Raw genomic sequence first — 26,389 nt, forward strand, 5'->3', positions numbered from 1 at the left:
AGTGAGGGCATAAGTGGCAAGATCGTGGAAATGGCATATTTTATGCAGAATATGATACTTCCGGAATGACGTCATGAAACTAATTTCAATCCACACTCGTTCCTAACCTTCAGCATTTGTTATCTTAAGGCGGCCTGCAGAGCAAAACACTACTAAACTAATGAAATGCAGCACCCCGGGAATTACAACATGGGGAAGGTTGGGAACGGGAGTGGGTTGAAATTTATTCGATGACGTCGTTCCACAGGTTTCATATTCCGCATAAATTATACCATTCCATAAGTCTTGCATGACAGCTGATGCTATTCCACCCCATTCCCACGATGGCACGTGCGGCGGGATTTGGTCATCAAGGCTACAAATGAGATCGATTATTTTATCATTTTCAGTTCGTACCAGCGTTTTTCCTGGTATACTTCGTCTAAAACAACGATCTGAATGGTGTGCGTGAATTGATGAAGTCTTTGGGAAGCACATGGGAAGCACATGTTTAATAACTGATGTATTGTGGAAACTGAAGGACAACACAGCCGTGACCGTGACTCCTTTGATTATAACGCAATGTAAACGTCCTTCATGGTTGCAGTTTGAAGGCTGCCAGCAAATGCGCTCCGAAAAATGTCAATATCACGTTTGATCCAGGCTACTACCCGCTTGAATCTATTGCAAAGAAAGCTTTCCCATCAGAATCTGTGGAACTCGTCGCAGAATGCAGCGAGAACTTCATGTTCATGTTTACATGGTCTTCCAATCCGCCATTTTCATAGCTCACAACAGAGGCAAAGAGAACTCCGTGAGTACGATGAGGTGTTCAAAAAGTCCATAGAAGAACCAGAAGAATTTTGGGCAGAGTTGGCAGAAGAAATAAATTGGTATAAGCCATTTACGAAAGTTCTGGACAATAGCAACCAGCCTTTTACAAAATGGTTCGTGATTCTTGTTCAAAATATATTCGTGTCATGAAATTTTACTCCAACTGGGTGAGCTGAAATCAAATGGATATTGTAAATCGATTAGATGAGAAGAGAATGATCAGAATCTGAAAAACAAAAACGTGTTGCTCTGATTATTTCTCACAGAACTGGAAGAAAGCATGACATCTTGACTTTCTTTAGTCTTGTATTTAATTATCCATAGTGTTATTATCATCATGATGGTAACAAGAACGATGAGCTTAAGCTGGCTTAATTGAATTCTAATTTTCTTTGCAGGTTTGTTGGTGGTGAGATGAACACTTGTTATAACTGCCTTGATCGCCATATTGAAAATGGAAGAGGGAAACGAATGGCTTTGATTTATGACAGTCCATTGAATGGCAAAGTAGAAATGTATACATACGAAAACTTACAACGTTTGGTAAGCATACGACTTCGTGTTATGCTTAGGTTATTTTCTTCCCTAAATTGAGATGAGCCTGTTTAGTTTTTAATGGGTACAATTACAGTTAATGATTTATTAATAACTTTGCTTGTGTCTTGACTCGGAATTTTGATGTCATGTATGAAACTGCTTTCTGTCTATTTGTCATCTCTAAGTGATACTAGCACTGTATGTTGAAATCCAGGTTTGTTTCTAGGTTGCAAAGTTTGCTGGTGCTCTGGCACAGTTAAATGTCGGCAAAGGAGATCGAGTTGTTATTTATATGCCAATGATTCCACAGGTAACTTTAATTACAATGAACACAGTCATCCAACATAGCTGAAAGAGACTCAGCATTGCCCCTGATTAAATATTTCTATTTAACCCTTTAACTTCCATGAGTGACTAAGACAGAATTTCTCATTACAATATCAATACAGTTTCATCCAGATAAGTGATGAGAATAAAGAAAAATATCAATTTGGGAATAAGTAGTTGATCCAATACTAAATTCTCTGAACTAACATCATAAGAATTGTATGGTTGACAGTAGAGAATTACAAATTTGGTTTGGCTTAAGGCTTATTAAGGCTTATTAAGGCTGCAATTGTGGGAGACACAGTGGCCCAATGATTAGTGCACTGAACTTTAGGTAAAGAGGTCTGGGTTTGAGACTTCCAGCCAGGTCATTGTGTTGTGTTCTTGGGTAAAACTATTAACTTTCCTAGTCTCTCTTGTTATCCAAGAGCATTAATGGGTACTAGCAAAATGTCAGGGAAGTCATGATGAAATGCTGGGGTCTTGTATCTGATCCATGGGGGAGTGGTGATGCTCTTAGCTACTTGGCTAGAGTACAGTCTTAAATTGAAGCTGTTACATTCTTGCTCTCAATGTACTTTGATTTCCCTTCATTTTGCCTAATCAAACAAGAGTAGCTTCTGCTTCTCAAAGGAAAATTGTTTGCTCTAGTATGGTACTAAATTCAGAATTTTTGTTCCAGGCTGTGATAGCCATGTTGGCTTGTGCTCGACTTGGTGCTATTCACTCTGTTGTGTTTGGAGGTTTTGCTGCACAAGAGTTGGCAAGGAGAATTGAACATGCTGAAGTATGTAAGCAAATTCATAAATTTTATATACTTGTTACCTGAGAAACTTGTATCACTGTTACAGATTTGCACAATAAAATTGTTTGATTGTTTTTTCTTAGCCACGGGTTGTGGTGACAGCGTCTTGTGGTCTTGAGCCATCTCGTTTGGTCTATTATAAACCACTATTGGATGAGGCCATCAGGTTGTCAAAATTCAAGCCTTCAACATGTGTTGTGTACCAAAGAGACCAGGTAAATATCTCTTACATCAGCAATGATTGTTAATGATAATTTTTTTGACTGAAAAAATCCACTATATCTTGTGGTTAGTGGTACAAATACTCTGAGAGTCAACTTTTTCATTATTAAGACAATCAAAAGATAACTTGTGTAAGTACCATTAAGCTTATAGTCATGTTATCAAATAAAGCTATCATTTACTTTCCTTTTATGTAGTGTTCAGGGGGGATTATTCCAGGGCAGGATATCAGTTGGGATCAAGTGATGGAGAAAGCACAGCCCCATGACTGTGTACCTGTGCTGTCAACTGATCCTTTGTATATTCTCTATACATCTGGAACCACAGGTGACCCAAAGGTAATAAGCTCTCTAAAAATGATGTTAGGCATAGGGTGATACATTCATGATGTCTCTCAAAATGTTAATTTCATACACCAAAATTGATAAAACTAGAAAATTAATCACTACTTGGTACATTGATTAAATTTTGTCATTGTTAGATAAAAACTATGTAATGTTTAAATTTTTCATTGTATCTGTCTACACAGGGTATTGTTCGACCAAATGGAGGACATGCTGTAGCTCTTAATTGGAGCATGAGAAATTTGTATGGGATTAATCCTGGAGAGGTTAGTAAGCATGGCTGTAATGATAACTGTTAGTTGCAATTTTCATTTATTTTGTATCAAAACTAATTAGGGATTGCAATAGTTTTACTTCTCAAGCCTCCATGACTGAACAAGAAATTGTGCCTCCTGCTGAACTACAGATACAAGTTTAAAAGCAGTTACAATTTTGTTGCATATGTTTTCCAACACTTCAGGCAATTTAAGATGTTTTTCTTTTGCTTTTATTGGTCCTAGCGATATTTACTTTGTTTCTGTTTGGCAGACATGACAACTTTATTTTTGGTTTTTCAAAAACTCAGTTGGACAGCAAACTAGTACATCAATAATTGATCCACAATCAAATCTTGTGATGAATCTTTTTTAATTTTGAGGTGTGGTGGGCTGCATCTGATCTTGGCTGGGTGGTAGGTCATTCCTACATAGTTTATGCCCCTTTGTTGTCCGGGTGTACTACTGTTTTATTTGAGGTAAGAGGTGATTTTTTCTGCCTTGTAAAACCCATATGCAATCAACTAAGTTAATTTTATTTCTTGCAATTGTCTCAGACAACTCTAACTTCATTTTATGTGATTTTTACACTCATATTTACTCATTGTCTTACAATAAATTCAACCATGTTGTTAAAGATATATTATGTTCTAGGATGAGTAGTGGAGTATTAATTAAATATAGTATTACTATATTATCCACTTTAAAGGGAGATTTGTTCAGGGGGTTGGGGTATCCCTCCCTCAAACAATTAGGGGCTATTTCTTGAAATTCCCAGTGATTTTACAAACCCAAAGCCAAATTTGAAATTTGAAATCAAAGGAATGGTGGCACAAAACTAATATCATCTCTATCTTGAATGCTAAGGGTCAGTTTTCAAAGTAGATTTCATGGAGGCATTCACTTTAACAAGACAAGTTAAGATTACTCTTACACCATAGCAGAGACTCTATTAGACAAAAGGCTTGTGATTGGCATTGAAATGTTGAACAATATGGAAAACGTTGTGATTTTTTAGGATTTTATCTGAGATGTAGTAACAAATCTACCGATTGTTTCCAGTTACTGACATCGATGTTGATCCAAATTCCTTTCTTTATGAAGCTGACTTCTCAAGAACTGGATGTGTTCCCTTGTATCTCTGATGGTCTCCAACACTTCTCTTTTGACGTATTTCTGTCAAAATGATAATTTGTTATTAAACGTATATTTTTTTCGACTGCAAGTCAAGTTACTTTCATTTTTTAATCACCGCACAGGTGCTTTAAGTTTGTTAAAAGAGAGCATCTGAAATTTGTGAATGACTATAGCTTTTGGAAGAAGTAAAAGCGAATTTAAGGAACCGATTATGTAGAACTGAATTGGACGAAAACATTGTCAAACTTTTCTAACAACAATTTTTTCTCACTTCTGACCTAACCACTTTAAATCAGGTTACTTAATGTGACCGCTGTTTTATACCTTCAAGATCGTATTAGCCTTCTTTTCAGCTTTCTTTGATATTTTTGTGTCCTTCTTGTGTTCGTCTTTTGATTCCTTTGGTGATGAGGGAAAACAAAACTCGTCTTTGCTTCGTTTCTTCGTTTGTTCTCGAGGTGCATTCAGTGGTTTAATTGCCCAATACTCTCGACTATACGTCGCTCGCTTCTTGAAATTAAGTACTGGTTCAAGTTTTCTTATCATTCCGAGGCTTATCGATGGACCAATTTTCTGGAAAAAATAAAACGTATCAAAATTACTTTTTTTTAATCTTCGGCGAACTGACAGGTTAATATCGCTACTTTTAAAATGCTAAAAAAATTTCACAATGCAAGTAAACTCAAATTTACCTTAAATTTTCCAGATGCCATCGTGAAAGATGTGCAAATGACGAGCTTGTTTTTAAAAAGGATTAATGCTTTTCTATAAATTTTATAACATATCGAAAGCAAATCAGATATTTTCGACTGTCTTATTTCATACGAAGTCACTGACAATGACCTACACACTTTTCCCGCCAAATTTGCGCCAACGCTACGACGCCAGCGAAAAAGCATGAGAACTAGCGAGAGAGGGTTGGGGGCGGTGTAATGATGTTTTTTAGAGAAGCTATCTTCATATCTAGCTTAGAAAGTTAAAGGATATTCACTTCGGCGAACTTGCTCTCGAGAAACTGAACGTTTCATGTAATCTGAACCGTGGAAAGACCTAAAAAAGCCATGTTTATTTCTAGGGTAAGCCAGTTGGTACTCCAGATGCTGGGGCTTTCTTCAGAGTTATCGAACAACATAAAGTTGTTAGCATGTTTACGGCGCCAACTGCTATAAGAATCATTAGAGCTGAGGTAAGCTTGCGGGGTCATTCACTGTCAGGGCATTGCTCCTCGGTCTTTACTCCTTACTGCATTGAGAGCCGACCGGTGAGGCAAAGTGACTCAGGACCACTCAACTTTCTCCTATGTAATATGCGATATGTATGAAAGAGAGGGAGGAGTTGGAAGGGATGTTACACATATAGCCTGATTCGAGTAAAGGTTGACGGTGTGAAATGTTTTTTGGAAAAGGGGTTCCATGGCTCCTCCTTAAGGGCAGTTACTGGACCTATCCCAGCAATACCTGATCCGAGCCCCTCTCTGCGGACCGCCAGTGAGCCCTACTGTGGAAAGGGCTTTGCGCTATAGTTCAATAATTGAATTGTCATTAGTGGCATCGATACAATATTCTTCCTAATTTGTTTTGGTTTGTTCCCTACAGGACCCAAACTGTGAATTAATTAAAGAATACGATCTGTCACAGTAAGTGTGAAGTCTTAAACCATCTTTGAAGGAGAGAGAGGGTAGCTAGGAAGTAAACAAAACACTCTGAAGGGTGTCCACTGTTAGGAAGATTCAAATGAGAGAGAGACAGACGACCACCAAGTTAATTGGGATTTTCTGGTTCCTTTGCTAATTCTCGAACAATTAATAAAAGAGGCTAGTCAAAAAGCAGTTAAACAGGCACGTGACTCTGATGTTCCGCCTTCTACCTTAGAAAGACCATTGAAAAGAAGTACACATTCCTCCACTTGTCTTCTCGCCACAAATAGAAATCAAACTGAGGAAGGACGTATGTAGCACTGAAGAGTCAAGCAGACACAGATACGAAACTTAGTTACTCAGTTGACCCACATTGATTAGTTAGAGCTGATAATCTTTACGTACAACTGAAGGCAGATTACGTGCTCTGTCAATGATAAGTCTTCAGCACTGAAAGTGATTGTACGCAAACCCGTTTAAACGCCCTTTCTTTGGCTCAGTATTGTTTCTTCCAACCTGTCGTACGCCACGATTTGAATGGCATTGTTACATCACGGAGGCATTTTGTAGTTTTTTGATAGTGATTTTTCATTTATTAATGCGAGGAGAACACTAAGGTAGCTAACAGCAAAAAAATGTGTCTGGTTTTCAATCCTACCCACAAACCATCTATGTAGAGCTTATCAATTTTACTTTATGATAAAGTTCCTTGTATTAATCAGTTTTCGCGGATTATTTGTGGCTGGTGAACACTTGGACAAAGATACCATGCAGTGGGCCAGGAGAGCCATTAGTGCACCTGTTTATGACAACTGGTGGCAGACTGGTAGGTCTTTTTTGGATACGAGAAAAAAAACTTAGATCGTTCAGCTGATTTTATGATGTAGTCACTTCGCAAGCGGGTAGCAAAGTTCAACGTATTTTGCCAATCTTTTCCACACAATAAAGTCGAATGGTTGCGCCTTGTTATATGAAGTTTTATGTTATATAACTGGTCCTCCCCGTCGTGGGGTTAAGATTTGCAGTATGCAGTCGAAATAGTGCAAATGTACATGGGAAGTGACTTCATCTGAAGACAAATTCGAGTATCGACGGGATGGCTTTCACTGAGATATCGAAAAATTATTTAGAGGTATTAATAAGCAATGTCAGTATTAGGCTCACATTCATAGATAATAAGCAATGTTGAATGTGTTCTCTGTGGCGAGAAAGAGGAATGGGTAAACTGAAGTTCGATCATCCAATTATAAAAAATGTTGAACATTATCAAAAGCCCGAGACAATGGGAAAGACCTGGGTCATAAGGAACTGATGATTCCCGTATTTAACGGCTTATTACATTGATTGGACTGATTTACACAGTGTATCGGATTTCTTGCAGAATAAGCAATTTGATCCACGGTAAACGAATAGATAGAGAAAATTTGCTTTAGCATTAAATCGCAAATTAGCCATGGGAGAATGGAAAAGTTATCATTAAAGATAAACACCTTAAGTCTTAGCTGTGCTTTGTTTAATACAGAAACTGGGTGGGCCATCACGGCACACGCTGTAGGCCTGGGACGACCAATGGATGAGCATTTACAGACAACTGGAAAACCAGTTCCAGGATACAATGGTATGTGAACGACACTTTATACAAATTGTTTTCTTTTTTTTTTTTTAATCTTAAGAAATGCTTTTAGTTAGCATTTCTTATAAGGCAGGTCACCGTTGCTACAATCGACTTCGATCAGGGTGACAAGAGAGGACACAGTTGCCCACAGGCTGGCTCGTCAGATTTCATCTCCAGAGGTCTGGGTTCAAATCTCGGTTGAGGCTTTATTTATTGCTCTAACACAAGTCTTAACAGCAGTTAACTGTTACGGTTCCTCCCATCTCCATGGGATACTCTATGGAATGCAGGGTGGGGGGTATTCCGCGAATACTATCCAGGGGGTAGTGGCAATCCTACTCTTCGATTCCTTCTTCAAAAACCAGGATAAACCTTAGAAAGATAGGCTGATCATACGCGGACGTTACCTTTTTTAAGGCGAAAGGTTATGAAGCATTCAGTAAAATAATGATGAAAACGAACAACGTTTTTAAATTTGCTTTTCACCTGGGACAACCGAGTGTACGGTTTGTTTTCAGTGAAAATACTCAAGGATGGCTTAACCGAAGCTGACCGTGGAGATCTGGGTCAAGTCGTTGTCAAGTAAGGCTTAGATAAATTACCTATCTTTTGTACAAGGTTTTGAGGTTGTCTTTTGATATGTGGCTCCTTATTCGACACATAGTAACGGTAAGAATGATGGACACAAAATGAGTTTTAAAATGTGCGATTCCTATTTTAGGCTTCCGCTTCCTCCAGGAACAATGGCGACCCTTTGGAAGGCTGACGACAGATTCGTCAAAACATATTTCACTAAATACCCGGTATGTTACCGCTGTACACCGTCGTAATATAACAACAACTTGTCATTGGCCGGTGTGTTAACACGTCATCTCTTGCTTCTATTATGGTCTACATTCTGTTAGGGATATTACGACTCAAGTGACGACGGTGTTATGGATGATGGTGGATTTGTGTCTATCATGGCACGCACCGATGACGTCATCAATGTAGCGGGTCACAGGATCTCCACTAAATCTTTAGAGGAGGTGAAGTATTTTATTGCTCTCATACTCGGGTCGGCTTGGTTCAAATGAAACAAAATTCTCGCGATTGCAACAGATCTAAGTGTTTATCTACAAGATTTGATACGTTCGTTGTCCATTAATGGATCCTCTGAAACGTACCGACGTAATCGCAATAATTTTCTTCTTTGTTCTCAGGGAATGATTCGTCTCGATTTTGTGATCGATGCCGCATGCGTGGGACTTGAGGACCCGATCAAGGGTCATTTGCCAGTTGGATTTATAGTCATCAATAAAAGTACGCGAATGAGTTTGTTAAGAAATTGAATAGAAGATGTTTATTCTTTTCAGTTCAACTGTTATGAACGTTTGTGAGTCACCCAATTCAATGCCTTGAATCTGATACCGAATTAAAAAAAAAATCGCGTGCTAGAATATGGACAAGGTAACATCTTAAGAGTAGTTACTGATTTAGGAAAGACCAGTTTGTTTGAATATGTTCTTCAGCGTTTCTTGCAAGGTCTTCAGGGATAAAATTCAGACGAATTTTAAATAATATAGAAGAGAATCATATATCGAGTACATCTAGGCTTTGGGCGTACGACAAAACTTACCCTGTAACGGTTCCCGTCCTTTGATTTGAACTGAAGTTGATTTCTGTATTTCTTGCCAAAGCGAGTGGTGTTTCCCGAGAGGATGCAGTCCAACAAGTTATTCAGAGTGTTCGTGAGTTTGTTGGTCCTGTGGCGGCATTTAAAACTGCCATCGTAGTACCAACACTTCCCAAGGTAAGTTAGAATAATTACATGAACGGCTAAGAATATATGAAAGTCATATATTTGAACTGCGGATAAAGACGTGAATGAAAGTGATCCTCGCAGTAATGTGCACTACTTGAGCATTAGTGAAGATGATAATTCATATCGATCACCCCCACCTCCAATTCATTGGAAAGTGGTACCTACAACAATACTGTCATTGCGTGTAAAATCGTCACGAATCAGAGATCAATCATATTTCTATTCCGGCTTGAGAGGATGTGAAAAAAACAGTTAAAAAAATTCGAAGCCAAATTGACTCTCTCAGTGCCAGTCAATCGTTGTAAACGTTCTCCTCTCGGCTTCAATAAACCCAGCCATTCGTCTGTGTAAAACTACTGTGGTTAGTCAAAGAAGACTTTTCTTCCTTTCCTTTTCCATCAGACTCGCTCAGGAAAAACTGTGAGAGGTGTTCTGTCCAAGATCCTTCACGGAAAACCATATAAAGTAAGTTAATGTCGTTGTTTTTTAGGAAATTTTATTTTCTTGGTTTTTCCTCGCAATGCAAAAATCCTCATTTGTGATTTCTAGTTCACAGAGTGGTTCGTGACATCGAAAAACTGTCGTTACAACCAGCTTACGAATCAACCTTACAACTGTTTTTATCATACTTGCCTATACATGATATTGTTTTTGTTGGTATTTGGTTTAAATTCAGTTGTTTTCCTCTTAACTTCTATAGATTACGCCAACAATGGAAAACCCACACGTGTTGGAGGATATTGAAACAATTTTACGGGAAGAAGGAATCATTGAAAGGACACAAAAGTAACGCAACGCCGTGTTATTACTGAATGGGGAAACACTTAAGAAACACTTAGGAAATGATTTTAGATCGGAAGATTGTTGATTGAAAATATTTAAATGAAACAGATAGCAGATAGAAGTATATACGTCCATAAACCTGAAGCGCGACTCTTGCAAAGATATCGAGGGGAGCCACTGTAGCCATAGTTGCGGATGAGGACTGCAGCGACTTAAATAGCCTTATCAGCCAAAGTGTGCGGAAATCCATGTTTCGGCCAACTTAGTTTTTTTTTTCCGCTCTCCATCGCCGTCCAATTATTCCCATGGGAACTAATTACATAAAGGGCAGCGCTGTTGGATGGAAGTCCTTATTGGTTATTTTAAACGTCTCTTAGTTGCAGCATGGCCTCAGGGGCTGATATGTGGCTCTCCTCATATGTTGTCACTTGTCTCTGTAAGCGAAGTTGGTAACCATCACAAATGGCAACCTTTCTGTGAGTATCAACACAGATGCAGCTGTATAGGGAAGTAATAAAGTATCGTGGGCCAAAATGGTAGAAATACCTTGCACTGATAACCATTGGGCGTCATTTTTGTTTCTGGAATGTCATGAAAACTCATTTTACCTGTTCCTTAGAAAGTGCTTTTCTCGTCCATGCCCCTCACCATTTCGTCTCCGCGCGTATAACCACCTTAGTTCCTTAACTCTTTTTAGACTTCTTTTTGTGTTGTAACTTAAATCGTGAAAGACCTCTTTGCGTTGTACGAAAATCCCTGTGTCGCGCTAAACCGTTCCATATTGTGGTAAGCAAGACAGTAAACCACCTTGCCTCACGATAAACCATATGCAGCCAGTTGTCTTAAATGAATAAATCTAAATGATTGACAATAGTTGAAAGTAAACATTTTGACAACTGGAATAGTAGTTCATGACCTTGTGTCTTGTAACGTACCGCCCGGGGTCGCGCTTCTTCGAAACATGGTGCTTATTTCTCTTTTCAGAAACAGCAGAATGTGCGAGACAAAGTGTTGATATTCCTTCAAAAAGGATCAAGGAGACTGGAAAAAGGACTTGTCCTTGGATTCTTCCTTTTTGGAACGAACAGCCGGGCAATCGTCACAAAATTTTATGAGGAGGTCATTTAGTAGCGAGACTGAGACGAATTCCAACGTTTATCTAATGAGGCTTTAGTAAGCAGTTAACGGAAGGTGAACCGCGGTTGATCTCAATGTACATGTATTCTAACAGCGCTATCACGGAAAAAGAATAGTGCACTTATTTCGAAACAAGAAGACAAATTCGAGGGGGGTGGGGTGGGGGTCATTATCAGAGAGAGAACAAAGGCGCTAAATCGAATCATTTTGGAGAGTAACGTGTTTGCAATGGAACAATTCGGGTATTCTGTTCGAGTTTAAAACGTTCATTCTTCCTTCCTGTTTTGTTTATAAATAATGACTGTTGTGTACCGTAAGCCATTTAAATCTCAAACGCGTTTCTTGAAATCTTAGCGACATCAAGACACCTGAAAAAAGGGGAAGAAAGGTAACGTCGTTTGTTACAGGGACCTCCTGATTGACTTACTTACAATCGTTAGCGATCGTATCATCTGTACTGAGACACTTTCCTCAAGGAAACATAGGTAGGAATATATATTATTAATATTCACAAATAAGATATCTTTTGGTTTTTTTAACCATATTCTCAAGTTTTTGATAAAAATTAAAATTTATGTCTGGGTAGGAGCAACCTTATGAGGCTGAAGTTTCATCACACAGAATTCAAATTAGTAAAACTAAATAAGACAGAGTTGAATTATTCGTTTTTGAACCAGATTAGCACTAAGTTCAAAATTATAGGAAAACACCTATGAAAGCTAATACTATTGTAAGAGTACATTTTGTTCACAAGAAAATTTATGATTTCCACACACTCCAGAGTACATTCTTATAATAACTGAAGTAAAAAGATAAAAAAACTTGATATAATAAATGTCATTTTGCTTTACCCGTCCTGTATTGCAGTTAGAAAATTACATTACATTATTTGGGTACAAAAGAGTATTGACAACACAGAAACTATTGAAAAATTCTATATACTAATTTTTCTTTGTTTTAACCTATTTTTGATTGTTTTCAGTTGCATTTAGCTGGGAAAACATGTTAGTGAGTTTTTATTTTTCTCCAAGACAAACTTTTACCTTGTTTTAGTTTTACTATGGCACGTAAAGATTATTAACAAGAGTTATAACATAGCTAGTAAATTTGTCTAATCAAATTCAATTGCGCGAGCGTGCTTCATATTCCTATTGTGCGTGCTCATGATGTCAGCAAACAAATCCCTTGTGAAAAAAATTTTCCATTGGGTTGAAAATGTTATAAAACAATTGGTTCATACATCAGCTGTGCATTCATCAAGATATGAAGCACTTGGGAAGTTTGGAGAGCACTCAGGAGGCTAGAGTTGCTCTCGGCTATGCCTTGAGCAACTCTTACGCATCTTTCATACTCTCCAAACTTCCTGCGTGCTTCATATCTCGATGAGCGCACGCTGACATATGAACCAATTGTTAATTCAAATTGAGTCTAGCTAAAATGATCCTGTAAGTAATATTATGTTACTGAAAAGTATTACAGTATGATTTATAATGATAGTAATAATGATCAGAAAAAAACTTAAACACTGAAAAAAAGGAAGCAATAACTGAGTGTTAGAACACAAAAAACAAATTACAGTCTGCTGTATCACTGACTTTTAAAGCTGTAATGTTATTCATCTTTCTAACTATTGCAATCTAAATGGTTAGTTTTGTCAGGGGAAAATAAGCCTCTATTAGAATTTAACAATTTAATAAATTTGTTATTTCATACTAGATAAAGCTAAACCTCAAAGTCTTGCAAAATCAGCATCATACTCATCAGCTTTCTTTCCCTGATTTTTGCAAGTCAAACCAAGCCCCAAAGATTTACGACAGCTCTGTGGTGTACTACAAACCCTACTGTTTCCAAACCTCTCAGGGGACAACAAAAATCCATAATCCACTGTCCCTTCCTGGAATGGTGAGAAGAATCCACTGTCTGAAGAAAATTGCAAGGATGTAAAGCCTGTGTGACCACTGTTGTTATAACCAAGAGGTGAAACTAGCAAGGAGGTCAGGAAGCTCTGGTTTTCAAGGTTTTTCGTAGGTGTGATCAGTGGTTTTAAAGGTGATATACAATTGAATTCACTGTTATTGTGTTTGCTAAAGATGTGTCCTGGTGATGACATTTCATTAGCTTGTGAATTGATGGCAGCCAAGGTGAGCTGGGGGCAGGGCCGAAGTGGTGAGCGCTTGGGTTGTTTTAAATCTTGCTTTCTTTGCACACATGAAGATGTTTGATTCTTACTGTAAGGTTTGCTTTTACGTTTGTCTGTTTTAGTCTTCTTGATGTGTAGGGCTAAAATTTCATTTTTCTCAGTTTTAATATCAACTATATTAGGGCTCTCACAGGTCTCCCTACTGATGATTGGTGCACTATTTATAAACCTTTCAGAAGAATTTTCATTTTCCCTCTTTTCAATCTTACATAGGGCTTGTTCCACTGTCATAGTTGCAGAAGTGTTTCCCCAGTTTTCTTGTGATATCTGAGTCACTGATGTTGAACATCCTGATCCTATCTCCTCCTCTGTAATGGCTATTTCTGAGAGGATTGTTTCACTATCTTGTCCAAATTCTTCAGATTCAGGAACTAGCTCGGCAAACCCAGGGTTTACAGTACTTTGAGTTTCTGTTGTCATGGGCACGAGAGTAGGACTTACTCCAACTGCTGTGGTACTTCCTGTAGCAGCTTGAGAAGCAATTTTGCTAAACATATTCATGTAAAGCTGGGTTGGTAAAATCACTACTGGAATACTACCAGGTAATCCATTAACACTTCCATCTGTTAAAATTTGAACACCACCCTTGTTCAATAAAGTGCTAGCAACGAGTTGATCCTCTGATGGTTTGGGCAGTATTGGTCGCAGTCCCCTTGTGTTTGATTGCTCTAAGGTCATATCTTGGTTGATAAGTGGCTGCTGATGCTTCATGACTTCTTTCATGATGTTCTCTTTCCCTTCTGGTGATATGGACCAGTAACTTCCTTTTCCAGGAAGATTAGTTGGCCTTTGGGCCTTGAGGAAATAGCTGTGAAGTGATAAGTTATGACGAATGGAATTCTGCAAGAACAAAATTTCACAGGGATTATGAACATGTATCAGTTTTACTGGGAATTGTCCATCAAAACTAGCACATGGTGGGAACCCTTCTAGGGCAGAACAGATGGCTATTGCATGGAGATTTCAGTAGTCAAATGCTCCTGTTTGTTGTGTTGTTGCAAGACTGGGATTGAATATTCTTATGGAGAATTAGAAAGCATCAAAAGCACTGTTGTACTTGATTGTCCTGCCAAGTATACACGTTAAACAAAGGCTTACAAACATTATCATCCATTCATGATAAGCAATAAATTTGCATCAATTTATCAAACAACAGAACTGTTATTACCTTCCATGCTTTTTTGCAGTTTTTGTAATAAGGGAAATTGTCCTCTATCCATTTGTATATGTCCTGCAGTGTCATGCGCTTTTCTGAGGTGCTGTTAATAGCCAGTAATATGAGGGTAGCGTAAGAGAATGGAGGCTTTGGGTAAGGATTCATACATGTTGGCTCCCCAGTGCCGTTCTTCTGTTCTGTTTCCAACAGTGGATTGGATTCCAGTTTACAAAGCCACTGTATGTTTGTCAGGCTGTCATCAAGAGAAGAGGTGGTATCTGTAAAATCAAATAGATCATTTCAATCAAAATGCAATTTTCACTGGTTTAAAAAGCTAAATTAAAGATTGATTTTTAATTTGTTTTTGGCCGATGCCACCTAAGATCGTATGTTAACGTATTATTCTGTCCGGATAAAAGTATTCTTTTTTCTGTAATAAACTGACTTACTAATGCACAACAAGAGTAAAGAGCCTTTGTTTGTTACATTGAAAGAGTTATTCGAGAAATACTAACAATGAATAGTAACGTGATATTCATTAAACAGAAATTCGAATAACAAAGTCCGAGTAGAGTATTTGAATTACATGCATTCACTATTAGACAACACAGTAAAAAACCTCACAAAGAAGGTAAAATACAAGAGATCTCGAGCCATTTCTCATGCAAAAAGTCAGGGGAGCAGAAATGTTCATTCATTGGGTAACGGTGTAAACGGGCTACTTAACAAAACAGAGAGCAATTTGAGTTTCAGAAGAAAAAAACGCTAAATAGGAGCAAATGTTGCCGTTATCCAAAAATATAGAAATAATTACAATGCTTTCTAATGCCAAGCTCTAACTTTGCAATCGGACTAGCTTGTCGATATCGCCATGCATGCTACTGTAAATAAATAGTGAAGATTTCGTGTGAAAGTACATTCTGCGATCGGAGTAAGTTTCAGACAAAATAGAGGAAATATAATAATTTGGGATAAGAAATAGGTAACTTACGTTCTCTTGAAGACATTATTCAACCGTAGATCTCAGTGCATCTGCCGCAGATCGCAAGAGAACCACTGATTTTCAAAAGGGGGTTCGAACCAACGTGCTCTTGATCGTGAATGCTGAACAGTTTGAAAAACTTGTTTTCCGTTGATCTCCAGCCAATCACAGTTGGGTATACCAGCCTCTTTCACATGCAGCATGATACTATCCCAGCATTCCGTGCGGTAAGTGAAAACAGAAAACAAATGTCGAACAGAGCGTGATGTTGAGTTCTATGTTTCTTGTGTGATAAGTCTTGGAATTATCATTTCTGAAGATCCTTTAAGGTTTTGTCGATGTCACAAGAAAAGAAAGCTATTTTATTATTTATCCTCCCTGTAGTATGCATCCTTTCACACGAATTTGCAGGTAAGAGATCTGCGTGATTTTGTGCTTGTGGAGTTTCGACACGCAAACTTTAATTTATTAAGAAAATATTCCCTGTCAAGCCTAACTACTATGCCACTCTACCTTGTTTCACTTTTATGGTCAGATTTTTATTCATGAAGTACCTAATTTGGACTTGTATACAGAACGTTTTGTCTTCTCACCGAAAATTACATACAGAATGTCGTCGAGATTGAAACTTAAGAAAATAATGACATAAGAAGATAACATAAGATAACATAATTTCAATTTACTATAGTAGACAGCTTTATCTGCATTTGTATAAAAAGGGGTAGGATCAACGGATCTGATGTAACAAACAATAGGCATTTGTGGAGTCTTAATTATTTGTTCACCGAATCAAACAGTTTTTTTTCCGTTTTGTTTCTATTTATGGAATTGTATGTGTGGTTGTCATCTGATGTGTGTGCTTGTCATCTGATTTAATAAACTGTTTCATTATGATTCTAGTCAGAACTTCGTTTAATTCTGTGTTCTTTTGAGCAGTTTCCCATAAGTTTACAATGTTATAGCTGCAAAATGTAAATCTTATTTAGAGGAATGTGTGACAAACCAAATGTCACTAAAATAACTTCGAATAGGTTAAATGTTGCACATCTTGAATAACGCCTGAGACTTTGACATTGCAATTTGGAGCACTTAGGTCAATCAGTTTGCAACCCATGGCTTCCAACATACCTCACTCACCAGCAGTGGAAGAAACTCAAGAACCTCCAGAAGCAATTGTGGGTTGTGTTGAGTTTTTTTTATGAAGAGGGGAAAGACAAGGAGAATTTAATGTAGTTTTTGGTTTTGATATTTTTTTTGCAGTTTTGTGGTTTTAGATGATTTTCCTACAGTTTTGTGGTTTCTAATAGACCCCAATATCCCCCCCCCCTTTGTTGACTCTGGAGATTTAATCACATTGTCTTTTAGTCAGTGTTCTGATTACATGATGTATACAAGATTGTATGCAAATACTTTTACAGGTCATGCTTTATTAACAATTCACAGTTTAGATAGAAAAGAGAAACTAAGAATCATGACTTTTGTTAGTCCCTGCAGGCAATACTGCGTTTCATCTTCAACCAAACAGAGGAGAAAGATTGCTACTTAAACCACATGTAACATGGGACATGGAACTCCAACATAATAAAGTTGAGAGATCCTGGAGATATGCAATTATCCAAGTACATGCACAGCAAAACAATGTGACATTGTCTCTCAATCCTGTTTTTAAATACGATGAAACAGATACAGGACAAGGTGTTGCAGTTCTGTATCTAATAAAAAGTTTATTTGAAGATTATCACTTTTATTTGAAGTCAGAGAGTAACGATGACTCCTTTAATGTTGACATCATCTCAGTTCCATATGTCTATGGAGGTGAGTTGTTTTTATGTAGTGCTGTTTAGATTGCAGGGATAACGTTGTAGTAAAGCTTTATTTTATTGTATTAATTTTACCATGAAACAACACAGCAACTGGATAAATAAATCAGGAATGTATCCCAGTACGGAAGCAAACCCCCTAATTAGGGTTTTGTTAACCTATTCACTCCAATAATTAATCAGGCATGAATTTATCCTCACAATGTACTTACATTTTCAAGTAGGAAGGTGATGTGAAGTGAAAAAAAATGAACATGAACTGGGGGATATTGTTTGAATGATCACCAAATTTTTAGGTCTAAAAATATAGGTGATGAATGACAAACAGTTTGGAGAATCACTCTGGTATTCAGATCTTGAAGGTGAAAGGTATAGAAAACGTGGTTGTAGGAGGATAGTAATATCCTCTACATTAAAACAAATGAATGAGAAACACTGGAAAAAAATTAAACAGATTTAGGTTTTTGACAGCTTGCCAAGTTATCCCCTCTCATTCCTTTGAAGGTAGATTACATACTTTGTATGTACTACTCTTTTTAAATGGCAGTATGATTTCTTTTACTGTACTTTGTATTCAAAATTCCATTCATGGTACTTTTTTTTTAACTGTAACATTAAACATGGCCTTGATCATTACCTCACAGTGATATTAGTGCTGTTTCAGAACCCTTATAGATGCTTTGACTGGATTTGAAGCTGTTACAACTACAGACCTCTCCAGTCCCCCTCCTCTTAAAACCATTACAAATAAGCTGTAGTCTAAGGCGATATGAGGGTTTCACTATTAAGTCACAAATTCAAGATGTCAGCTGGGCAGTGGAAAAGGATGTTTCTTATAGCTACAAGTAGTTTGTGATGCTCTCTCTTTAATGAGAAAAAACATTGAAACAAATGGAATCTATTTTATCAGGGTTTTTGTTAAGATTTTTAGTAACAGGGACCTTTTCCTAAGTAAGAGGGACCAAAATGGCGGCTCTGCCCACTGGGGGGGGTCCGGGGGGCCTCCCCCAGGAAAATTTGAAAATTTTAGGCCCAAATGGGTGCATTTGAGGCTACTTTTGCACACTTTCTGTTCTTATATTGGCTGAGGTCTGGAAACGTACAGCGGGTTCCATTCCATATGATGCACTCTTATTGTGCTTGCCCTTTGCCTGGTGAAGTCTGCAGAGTAGACAGTACATACCCTTCTCTTTAATGAAAAGAAAATTGTTGCATCGTAAGTTAAATCGCGTCGAAAGATCCATGCATGGTCAAATTTTTTCTTTCCTTTCTCCTTCTGGTAGTTGCACGTAGTTTCAGTGCAGTGGTAAAAACTGTGCACAACTTCGTCCGCTGAGAATAGATCATTGATCATATCGCGCGTAGCATTGATATCGGGAACACTAGGCTTCGTTGAAGCTCGGAGGTGCGGTTGATGTGCTGGCCGCTGAATCTTCCGTAAGCATTTGTTGAGGAGAAACACTCTGATTAGGCTTAGGTAGATATGTCACGTAACGTTGTCACAAAGATGAGAATTGCTGTTTGACTGTTTTCTCTCGAGAGCAAATGCTAGACTGAACTGTGGCGATGGAACAAGCTGAATTTATTGCCGTTGTCTGTCGCAACACCATGAGAAACCGCGACGGAAATACGCATTTTTTTTTCTCGCGAGGCTTCCAGGTTTTGTAACACTATTTATTTTTGACACATTTACTCACGAATGGAGGTTATTCGATACCCCGATGACGAACTTTGGAAGTGCCGATAAATGCGTTTGTTTTGTTTCATAACGTCTCAAGTCACGAACTCCAAATTAGCTGCACGTGCACAAAATTTATCACAAAGAAACATACCCAAAAGCAGAGAAATAATACAAAATTTTATTTATTTTACCGTAATTTACGTTCAAATTTAAAATTGTCGGCTGACCATAGTCTCCACAGGAGTTTTAGTACAAACTGAGCGTGAAAATAGCCGGGACAAAAATTAAAATAGCCGAGTAAAGGTCCCGGTGTCCCGGCCCTAACAAAAACCCTGATTTTATCAATAGCATCATGATGAAATTTCAGCTAAGGTATCTTTTTCTGGAGCCTTGTTTCCATTTAAGTAGAGAATCTGTCCACTTTATTTTCATTTTAAGAAGTATACCATAATTTTGTTTTTATTGTTGATATTAACAAAAGATCTTTTGCTATATATATGATTGTCTTATCTTAATTCTAGCTCCATTCCCTGGTGGTTGCTGCCTCACTTGTAACATGGAATTTGATCCAAATCTGGTCATATCCTATGATAGAGTGGAAACTAATGTAACCTTTGCATATGCTAATGTGTACTATAAAAGGTAGGTTAGATTACAAGAGCATACATTTGGCAATACATGGTGTAGAGACCTGACATGGCTTTTTATTTGTATACCCTCAAGTAATATTTTTGGTGGGTTTAGGAAGAATCACTGGTTACTTTCAACTGATAACAAGATATCAAATCTGTAATGGAACAAAGGGATTTTTTTTCTTTTCATCTTTGGTCAGTCACATTATTTCACTACCCTGCAACTTTGTATAATATATGTGACTAACATTGTGACTAATACCTCTTAAGTTTGAGTCAGATCAATAGACACTCTGAATTGATGAACTATTTCTTTCTTTTTTTCCCTGTGTTTCTTTTTCCACAGGTCTGAGAATTCTAGTTCTGTACCATGTGATGGGAATAAAATTCATCCAGAGAAGTCACCAGAACATTATCGTCTGGAGTATGATATCTATCTTATGTTTCTTGAAGAAGGGGATACATCAGAGGACACTTTCTTTAAGGGATTGCAAAAAATGGCTTATCCAGCTGTTATCAAAACTAATGGAAAAAAGGTCAGATTCTTTTATTTATAATTTATGTAAAATATATTGACTTCAAAGTTTCCAGCTGGCTCATTGCAAACTAGATGAAATTTGTACAATGTTCATTTACCAATGTTTGCCGCCTTTACTTTTCTGCACAGAATTTGAGTTTGAATTGTATGACTGTGTAGTATCACCTTTTTGCAGCTTGAATAGTATTGTTTATCAGCAAGTTGCATACATCTAGAAGTCTTTCAAATAAAGGTGACTGTAACAAAACTGTTTTACAAAAGGATTTGGTATTCTTGACCTCTGGTGACTAACCAATTATATTCAAACTCCTCATTTGAAAGCTGATTTTCATCAGAACTAAGCCATGCACTCACCTCATAATTCCAGCCATACTGTTAGCTCTAAACCAATGAGAAGTGTAGTCATTTCCTTATTTACAACTTCTTCAAAGGAGCAAAAGCATCACTAGGACCAAATGTTTAAGGCCAAAGAAGCAATCAGTAAAAACATCGGGCGTGAAATATTGTTGTTACCTCCCTTGCAGATGGCCTCTCTGAAAGCACCAACACTTCCTGTGGCAAAATTTGATACTCACCAAGTTGGCCAAGGTGTTGTGTACAATGTTATAGTGTATGATCCAGTTACCAACATGGAGGCTGCATACTCACCAGCAGTAATCTACGCTCCTAATTATCTCAGGCGTAAGTCACAACGAAAGGAGAATCATGCTACAGGAACTAATAATACTTAACCCTTTAACTCCCAAGATCTGATTGTTAATTCTCCCCTTTGGCTGCGACACATTTTCTTTTAAATAAGTTATGAGAACTTGGTGCTAGATCAAGATAGCAGCTTCTATCTGATAAGTTTGAATATTCTCATTACCTGTTTGCTGAAGAATGTATGGATATTGTAGGGAGAAGTTTTACGTTAATCACCTCTGGGAGTTAAAGGGTTAATATCTCCACTATGAAAAGTACACTTTTGAGATTGGAAAGAGTACTCCAACCATTTAAAATTTATCTTCAAATGAGCTCAAGACTTGTGTATGGACACCATTATTTTCAAAACAAAAAATAGTGCTGTAGCTGTATATGTAAGGCTGTTTTGGGTGGTTACTCTGGACTCTCAAATCTTAGTCAGTGTCACTATTTCATACATATTTTTCTAAATGTGAGATTCAAATTATATGGTTTCTGAAGCATGTACTTCTCGTTTAGTGCACATTTACAATGCATTGGTTCAGTCCTTAGTCACATCATGTTTTGACATTAAAATTTGGAAATCTTTTGTTATGGGTAGCTTTCAATACATTTGCTCAACATCAGGTCTTCACAGGTTCTTACCCTCAACACTGGAACCGGCAGAGGTTCAAATCTTTACAAGGAACTTAGATTTTCTTCGTGATTATGATTTGTCTTCATAAAATCGTTACTGGTGTCTTTTTATTCCTAAAATATCAGAGTTAAATACATAAAACTACATTTATGTTAAAAAAGGGTGAAAAGTAGTGTGTTGACTGTTTGTTTTACAGTTGGTGTTGTTGATGCTTTATTTGCTGTCACAGGAAGTTTGATTGGGTTAATCTTTTGTTTCTTTGGGTTTCGGCTCTTCAAATTCAGTGAGTAACAATAATGTTTCTTGTGTATCAAATAACTCTGCTTTTGGTGAAAATTTTTATGCACCATTCTCACTAAAGCTAAGACACTATTTTAAGCTGTTTTTTAGACAAAGTTTTCTCAAAGAAATGGCTGAAACTGATATTGATCTGCTTAAAATTAAGCACTATAAAAATACAAGTTAGTGATTACTTGGATTCCATGTAAAGTTTAGTTTTTTTGTATGTTTTTTGGCAGATTTCCATTCAGTGCAACTCGACACTTTATTGAAATTTTTTGTTGGTGTGAATGGGGAATTAGTCTGACTAATTTGCTCCATTATCAGTGTCATTTGACAAATTATAATTGTGAGATATTTCCAATTATAATATGTTTTGTTTTTGTGCTATCCAGGAACTAAAGTGAAAAAAATGAAACAGCCTGAAAGAAGAAAAATAGTAGAAAGGGTTTACATTTGTGTCCCTCAAGTAATAGACTGAAAACTTACTGTACACCTCATCTCAATTGCAAGGCTCCTTCCTTCCCATATTATTTTATATGGGACTTAGCCCCCAAAGATAGCTAGGTTTTTCTATCCTTGGGTGCTTTTCATTCAAACAGTTATTCCTTAACTACAATTGTAATAATAATTACATTAACTTATTGGAAGAGTGGGAAGGACAAATGGCTAAATGTTTGGCTCAAGGTCATGACTAAGAGTCAAATATCTTCCATTAGGCGACTGACCTAACTCTGGCAGTGAGCATTTTATCATGATATGACAACAGCCCTTTTTCTTTCCTCCTTGCTTCTCACATTTTGCTTCCTGCAGGACTGTTCACAGAGCCATTTGGCTTTTTTACAGCCCTGTTTGCATGGTAGTGTACAGCCCTCATTTAGGTATTTTTCATAACTGTTTTGAAGCACACATTGGAATTCCAACCATTCTTACCACTAACAAAAATCAAAAGTTCCTATTCACCAGCATCTCATTTTTTTTTCAGCCTTATTTTTTGGAGGACTTGCAAATTTTTCCATCATATTCTTCATCATCATCGATGCCAACAGTAACTTAAGTCATCTTGGTATGTAGGGTGCCCTGAGTTTAAATATTGGTCTAAGTTGACAGGAGGCTTTACCTTACCTAAAAATACCTGAATATGTTTCATCCTTACTTAACATGAGTTCTGTGTCTGTTCATAGATTTTTTCCTGTTTAATTAAATACTTGTGAAATGCTGACAATCACTAATTCACGGGTCATGAAACAATTCATGAGCCAAAAACATATTGTTCATAATTATTTTCCTTTTTAACATGTATCTTTTTTTTTTTTCAATTAATTTATCAGGTACAATGCTGACAAGTGCTGGGTTAGGTGTAGTTTTTGGTTTGTTGTTGTTTGCTTTGTGGTGGTTTACAGAGTGGACAAAGATTTGTCTCCTGTTCAATTCATTGCTCCTTGGTTTCTTGATTGGAGCAACACTACTGTTCACACCATTTGGTGAGTAGAGAGGTTAAGTTGGTTTTTTTATGTGTTAATCTCTAGAAAGTTCAAGCACAGAGAACAAATGCTGAGTGACAGAAGCTGAGCTTTTTGTCATCTGGTCTCTATGGATTGCACACTTTTATAGTGAAAATAATTGCATTTACTGCTTTTAAAATATTCTCCTCCTGATCCAAAAGGTAGTGGAAAAGTGAGCTATTTGTACATTAGCTGCTGTGTCATGCCTAAACTCAACAACTTAAACGTAATCACTCATGTGCCTATACATTGGAGTATCACAATACAAATGTTCAGCAAAAATTCTTATTGACTTATTATTTTGATTCTGAATAACTATTAAAGCCAGTCTATTTTGCAATTTCAGGGGACCTGGACTTTGTTCAAGGCAGTGACTTTGACTATGGGGCCATCATCTGTGCATGTACTCTTGTATTTCCAGTGATTTTGTTACTTTGGCCTTTTCTGGTAAGGACAGCACTCTTAGTACTGCAATGATATGGTGTTTTATGCGGCGGAAAGCTTATAGAAGGGCAGTTTGAAGTTATTTGAGAAAGGAATGTACATGTTGGGAATGGAGCACATTTTTTATTTGTATGTAAAATCTTTGTCAAGAAATTTTCTGCTCAATTATTACTGCTAAGTAAAGAAGTCTGTAATATTTGATTGTCTTCGTGTGGGGTATCATCCTACTTGATGTCCATAGTTTTATGAGGCAGGTGTTAACCAATTTTGAGGTCAATCATCCATCATTAAGTTTTTTTCTCTTTGTTGGAAGAACTTACACTTCAAATGTCAGCACTTTTCTAGTGGCACTTTAACCAGTCATTTTGTTCTTTTGTCATAAGTATTCCCTTTTCTTGTTGATATAGCATAACTTTTTGTGTAGAAACAACTCATCAAATAACCTTGCTCACTCTATAGTAATTGGTGTCAGAACAAGCCTACAAATGTTTGTGTAATCTTAATGTTCAGTGTTACAGTGTTTACCATTAATGCCAGGGTGGAGTCATTTTATCTGCAATTTTACACTCAAGGCTTTTAATAGAATTCCTAAACTGAAGCTGATAGATGTTGAATTTTACTCCCCAGCTCTGTGTTCTTTACACTTCCATTGTGTCTGCGTATGCTTTTATTGTAGGTAAGTATGCATATTACTTGTTTCAATGCCCTTACCATGTGTTACATATCCAGTACGAGTATCTGTGGTTAGTATGATTTAATTACACATTCATTTAAAAATCTATCACACAAAAGCAATGATAACCTTTTCCTAAGTACCTCAGTTGGTGAATGGGATGGAGAAAGTGTTGGTGGATGTAACAAAAGTTAACAATGTGTGGAAAATGGAAATCATGGCTGAGTTAATTTATTCATTTTCCAAAACAGTGTGGTGATTATGGTGAAGTGCTTAACCCTTTAAGTTCCACTAGTGACCTAAACAGAATTTCTCCTTACATTATCAGTATGATATCAAGCAGACGAGTAATGAGAATACAGAAAGGGGATTATTAGTTGATCTAATTCCAATTTCTCCAAACTAACATAACATAAATTGTATGGCAGACAGTAAGGAGAATTACTTATTAAATCTTGGGAGTTAAAGGGTTAAAGTCCTCTCTCCTCCGAGAACATTGTATTGATGGAATTTGAATGACTCCAATCTCAAAATTTCAGATATTTAGGCTTGGGGATCTCCAGTTGGATAGTCTAAGTTTTACGATTGCTGTTTCAATTGACCATCGTGTTGTGCATAATCAACAGTTATCAATAGACAAATGATATCTTGTTACTAATTCTTTGAATGACTTGGTTTTTCTAGGTATTGATTTCTTCATCCACACAAGTATTTCCTTTATAGTGATCGATGTCATTCTTCATGCTGCCAAGCCACAGTATCGGCGCGATCATATAAATGTTACGAGGCCTTTCCAGCGAAATGGTGAGTAATTTTGCCTCGCCTAAAGAACCGTCGTGGAATGGTCTGCGCCCTAAGCTTCGAAAGTGAAAATTTCATTGCATAAAATGTAATGGTATACCTATTGTTGTTCTTCCTAGATTACATCTTGTCTGCAGCCTGGGTCTTCCTGTCATTTCTCGGTTGCTTCGTTCAGTACGTCATGTGTAGAAACAGACAATTTCCAAAAAGTGGTTTTATTGAACAGAAGAGAATCAGAAAGTATTTTATCAGTAAAAATATGAGTGAGGAGACAACGCCAATTTTGATTAACAGTGACGATCAAAGAACATATGGAGGGAATACTATCTGCTGATAGTCGCTGGGCTGTCTTCTACAGGGTGACTTAGTTTTTCGGTTGCTGAGAGATTAGGAGTTGAATGCGGCATTATGAGGTTTTTTAGGGGACTTGTCATTGTTCCTCGCACACCTTGATAATTAAGGTCAGATAATTTCTCGGAAAAATTGGTTAATGCCTTACAAAAACAATTGAAAACTAAGTATTTACCCAACAAAAGTAATGACATTGAATTTTCATACTTTTTGAGATGACTATGGTTCCTTGTTTGGACATGTGTTTGTCACACTGCACTATCTTGCTTTCATTTCCAGTTCCAAATTTAACTCTCAGTACATTGTAGCAAACTTTGAATTGATGAGAAGGAAAAGGGAAGTAGTGACTATTGTATATGTAACTTTTTCTGCCCACGACGTCTTTCGTTGTGTTGAATTATCAATTTCTGTGAGGTGACACAAGTAACCTTGTTGATAAATAAGTCGTTGGTAAATAACTGTCTTATATATGGCTAACGCTTAATAAGAGAAGTATGGATTTAAATTTTATGAGAGAACGAATAATGCAAACAAAGTATTTTCATGAATAAATTCCAAATAGATTGTACGAGTCTTATATTTTCTTTGTTTATTT

The 26,389-nt window shown here is 37.1% G+C and overlaps 4 protein-coding genes across 4 annotated transcripts; 2 read left to right on the plus strand and 2 right to left on the minus strand.

Annotated features, from left to right (window-relative positions):
* Nucleotides 1–289: 289 nt before the first annotated feature.
* On the plus strand, nt 290–11,179 carry LOC113669590 (acyl-CoA synthetase short-chain family member 3, mitochondrial). The gene is made up of 19 exons (XM_027185655.2): nt 290–926; nt 1,212–1,356; nt 1,577–1,660; nt 2,360–2,464; nt 2,566–2,697; nt 2,902–3,042; nt 3,234–3,314; nt 3,686–3,781; nt 5,515–5,625; nt 6,035–6,075; nt 6,798–6,901; nt 7,598–7,693; nt 8,209–8,272; nt 8,412–8,493; nt 8,596–8,718; nt 8,893–8,992; nt 9,370–9,482; nt 9,897–9,959; nt 10,195–11,179. The coding sequence occupies exons 1-19, from the start codon at nt 619–621 to the stop codon at nt 10,282–10,284; spliced, it is 2,079 nt and encodes a 692-aa protein (XP_027041456.2). The 5' UTR covers nt 290–618; the 3' UTR covers nt 10,285–11,179.
* Nucleotides 3,818–5,273, minus strand: LOC149038783 (uncharacterized). The gene is made up of 3 exons (XM_089184096.1): nt 5,132–5,273; nt 4,764–5,012; nt 3,818–4,478 (listed from the first exon to the last, which is right to left on the minus strand). Exons 1-3 carry the CDS (start codon nt 5,150–5,152, stop codon nt 4,365–4,367), a joined length of 384 nt encoding a protein of 127 aa, XP_089040222.1. The 5' UTR covers nt 5,153–5,273; the 3' UTR covers nt 3,818–4,364.
* A 717-nt stretch (nt 11,180–11,896) lies between the features above and the next one.
* On the minus strand, nt 11,897–15,908 carry LOC113669573 (uncharacterized). Its single transcript, XM_027185629.2, has 3 exons — nt 15,762–15,908; nt 14,783–15,048; nt 11,897–14,454 (listed from the first exon to the last, which is right to left on the minus strand). The coding sequence occupies exons 1-3, from the start codon at nt 15,775–15,777 to the stop codon at nt 13,144–13,146; spliced, it is 1,593 nt and encodes a 530-aa protein (XP_027041430.2). The 5' UTR covers nt 15,778–15,908; the 3' UTR covers nt 11,897–13,143.
* A 15-nt stretch (nt 15,909–15,923) lies between these two features.
* On the plus strand, nt 15,924–26,362 carry LOC113669578 (transmembrane 7 superfamily member 3). The gene is made up of 12 exons (XM_027185643.2): nt 15,924–16,163; nt 17,238–17,567; nt 19,775–19,895; nt 20,232–20,421; nt 20,948–21,104; nt 21,938–22,024; nt 23,006–23,086; nt 23,352–23,504; nt 23,872–23,972; nt 24,597–24,645; nt 25,327–25,446; nt 25,563–26,362. The coding sequence occupies exons 1-12, from the start codon at nt 16,091–16,093 to the stop codon at nt 25,775–25,777; spliced, it is 1,677 nt and encodes a 558-aa protein (XP_027041444.2). The 5' UTR covers nt 15,924–16,090; the 3' UTR covers nt 25,778–26,362.
* The last annotated feature ends 27 nt before the right edge of the window (nt 26,363–26,389 follow it).

The sequence above is a fragment of the Pocillopora damicornis genome, chromosome 10, assembly GCF_964200805.1.
Source record: "Pocillopora damicornis chromosome 10, jaPocDami1.2, whole genome shotgun sequence".
In the NCBI taxonomy this organism is placed as follows: domain Eukaryota; kingdom Metazoa; phylum Cnidaria; class Anthozoa; order Scleractinia; family Pocilloporidae; genus Pocillopora; species Pocillopora damicornis.

Excerpts from the sequence above, each read along its gene's own strand:
- LOC113669590 (XM_027185655.2), top strand. The coding sequence starts at position 619 with ATGTCAATATCACGTTTGATCCAGGCTACTACCCGCTTGAATCTATTG. Across the intron at positions 6,076-6,797 it reads AAAGAATACGATCTGTCACA|TTTTCGCGGATTATTTGTGG; the intron begins GTAAGTGTGAAG and ends TGTATTAATCAG. Across the intron at positions 8,273-8,411 it reads CTGGGTCAAGTCGTTGTCAA|GCTTCCGCTTCCTCCAGGAA; the intron begins GTAAGGCTTAGA and ends TTCCTATTTTAG.
- LOC149038783 (XM_089184096.1), bottom strand. The coding sequence starts at position 5,152 with ATGGCATCTGGAAAATTTAAG. Across the intron at positions 5,013-5,131 it reads TGGCATCTGGAAAATTTAAG|AAAATTGGTCCATCGATAAG; the intron begins GTAAATTTGAGT and ends TATTTTTTCCAG. Across the intron at positions 4,479-4,763 it reads AGGCTAATACGATCTTGAAG|AAATACGTCAAAAGAGAAGT; the intron begins GTATAAAACAGC and ends TCATTTTGACAG.
- LOC113669573 (XM_027185629.2), bottom strand. Across the intron at positions 14,455-14,782 it reads ACTGCAAAAAAGCATGGAAG|AATTCCATTCGTCATAACTT; the intron begins GTAATAACAGTT and ends TTGTTCTTGCAG.
- LOC113669578 (XM_027185643.2), top strand. The coding sequence starts at position 16,091 with ATGTCACAAGAAAAGAAAGCTATTTTATTATTTATCCTCCCTGTAGTA. Across the intron at positions 17,568-19,774 it reads AGTTCCATATGTCTATGGAG|CTCCATTCCCTGGTGGTTGC; the intron begins GTGAGTTGTTTT and ends TCTTAATTCTAG. Across the intron at positions 21,105-21,937 it reads CGCTCCTAATTATCTCAGGC|TTGGTGTTGTTGATGCTTTA; the intron begins GTAAGTCACAAC and ends TTTGTTTTACAG.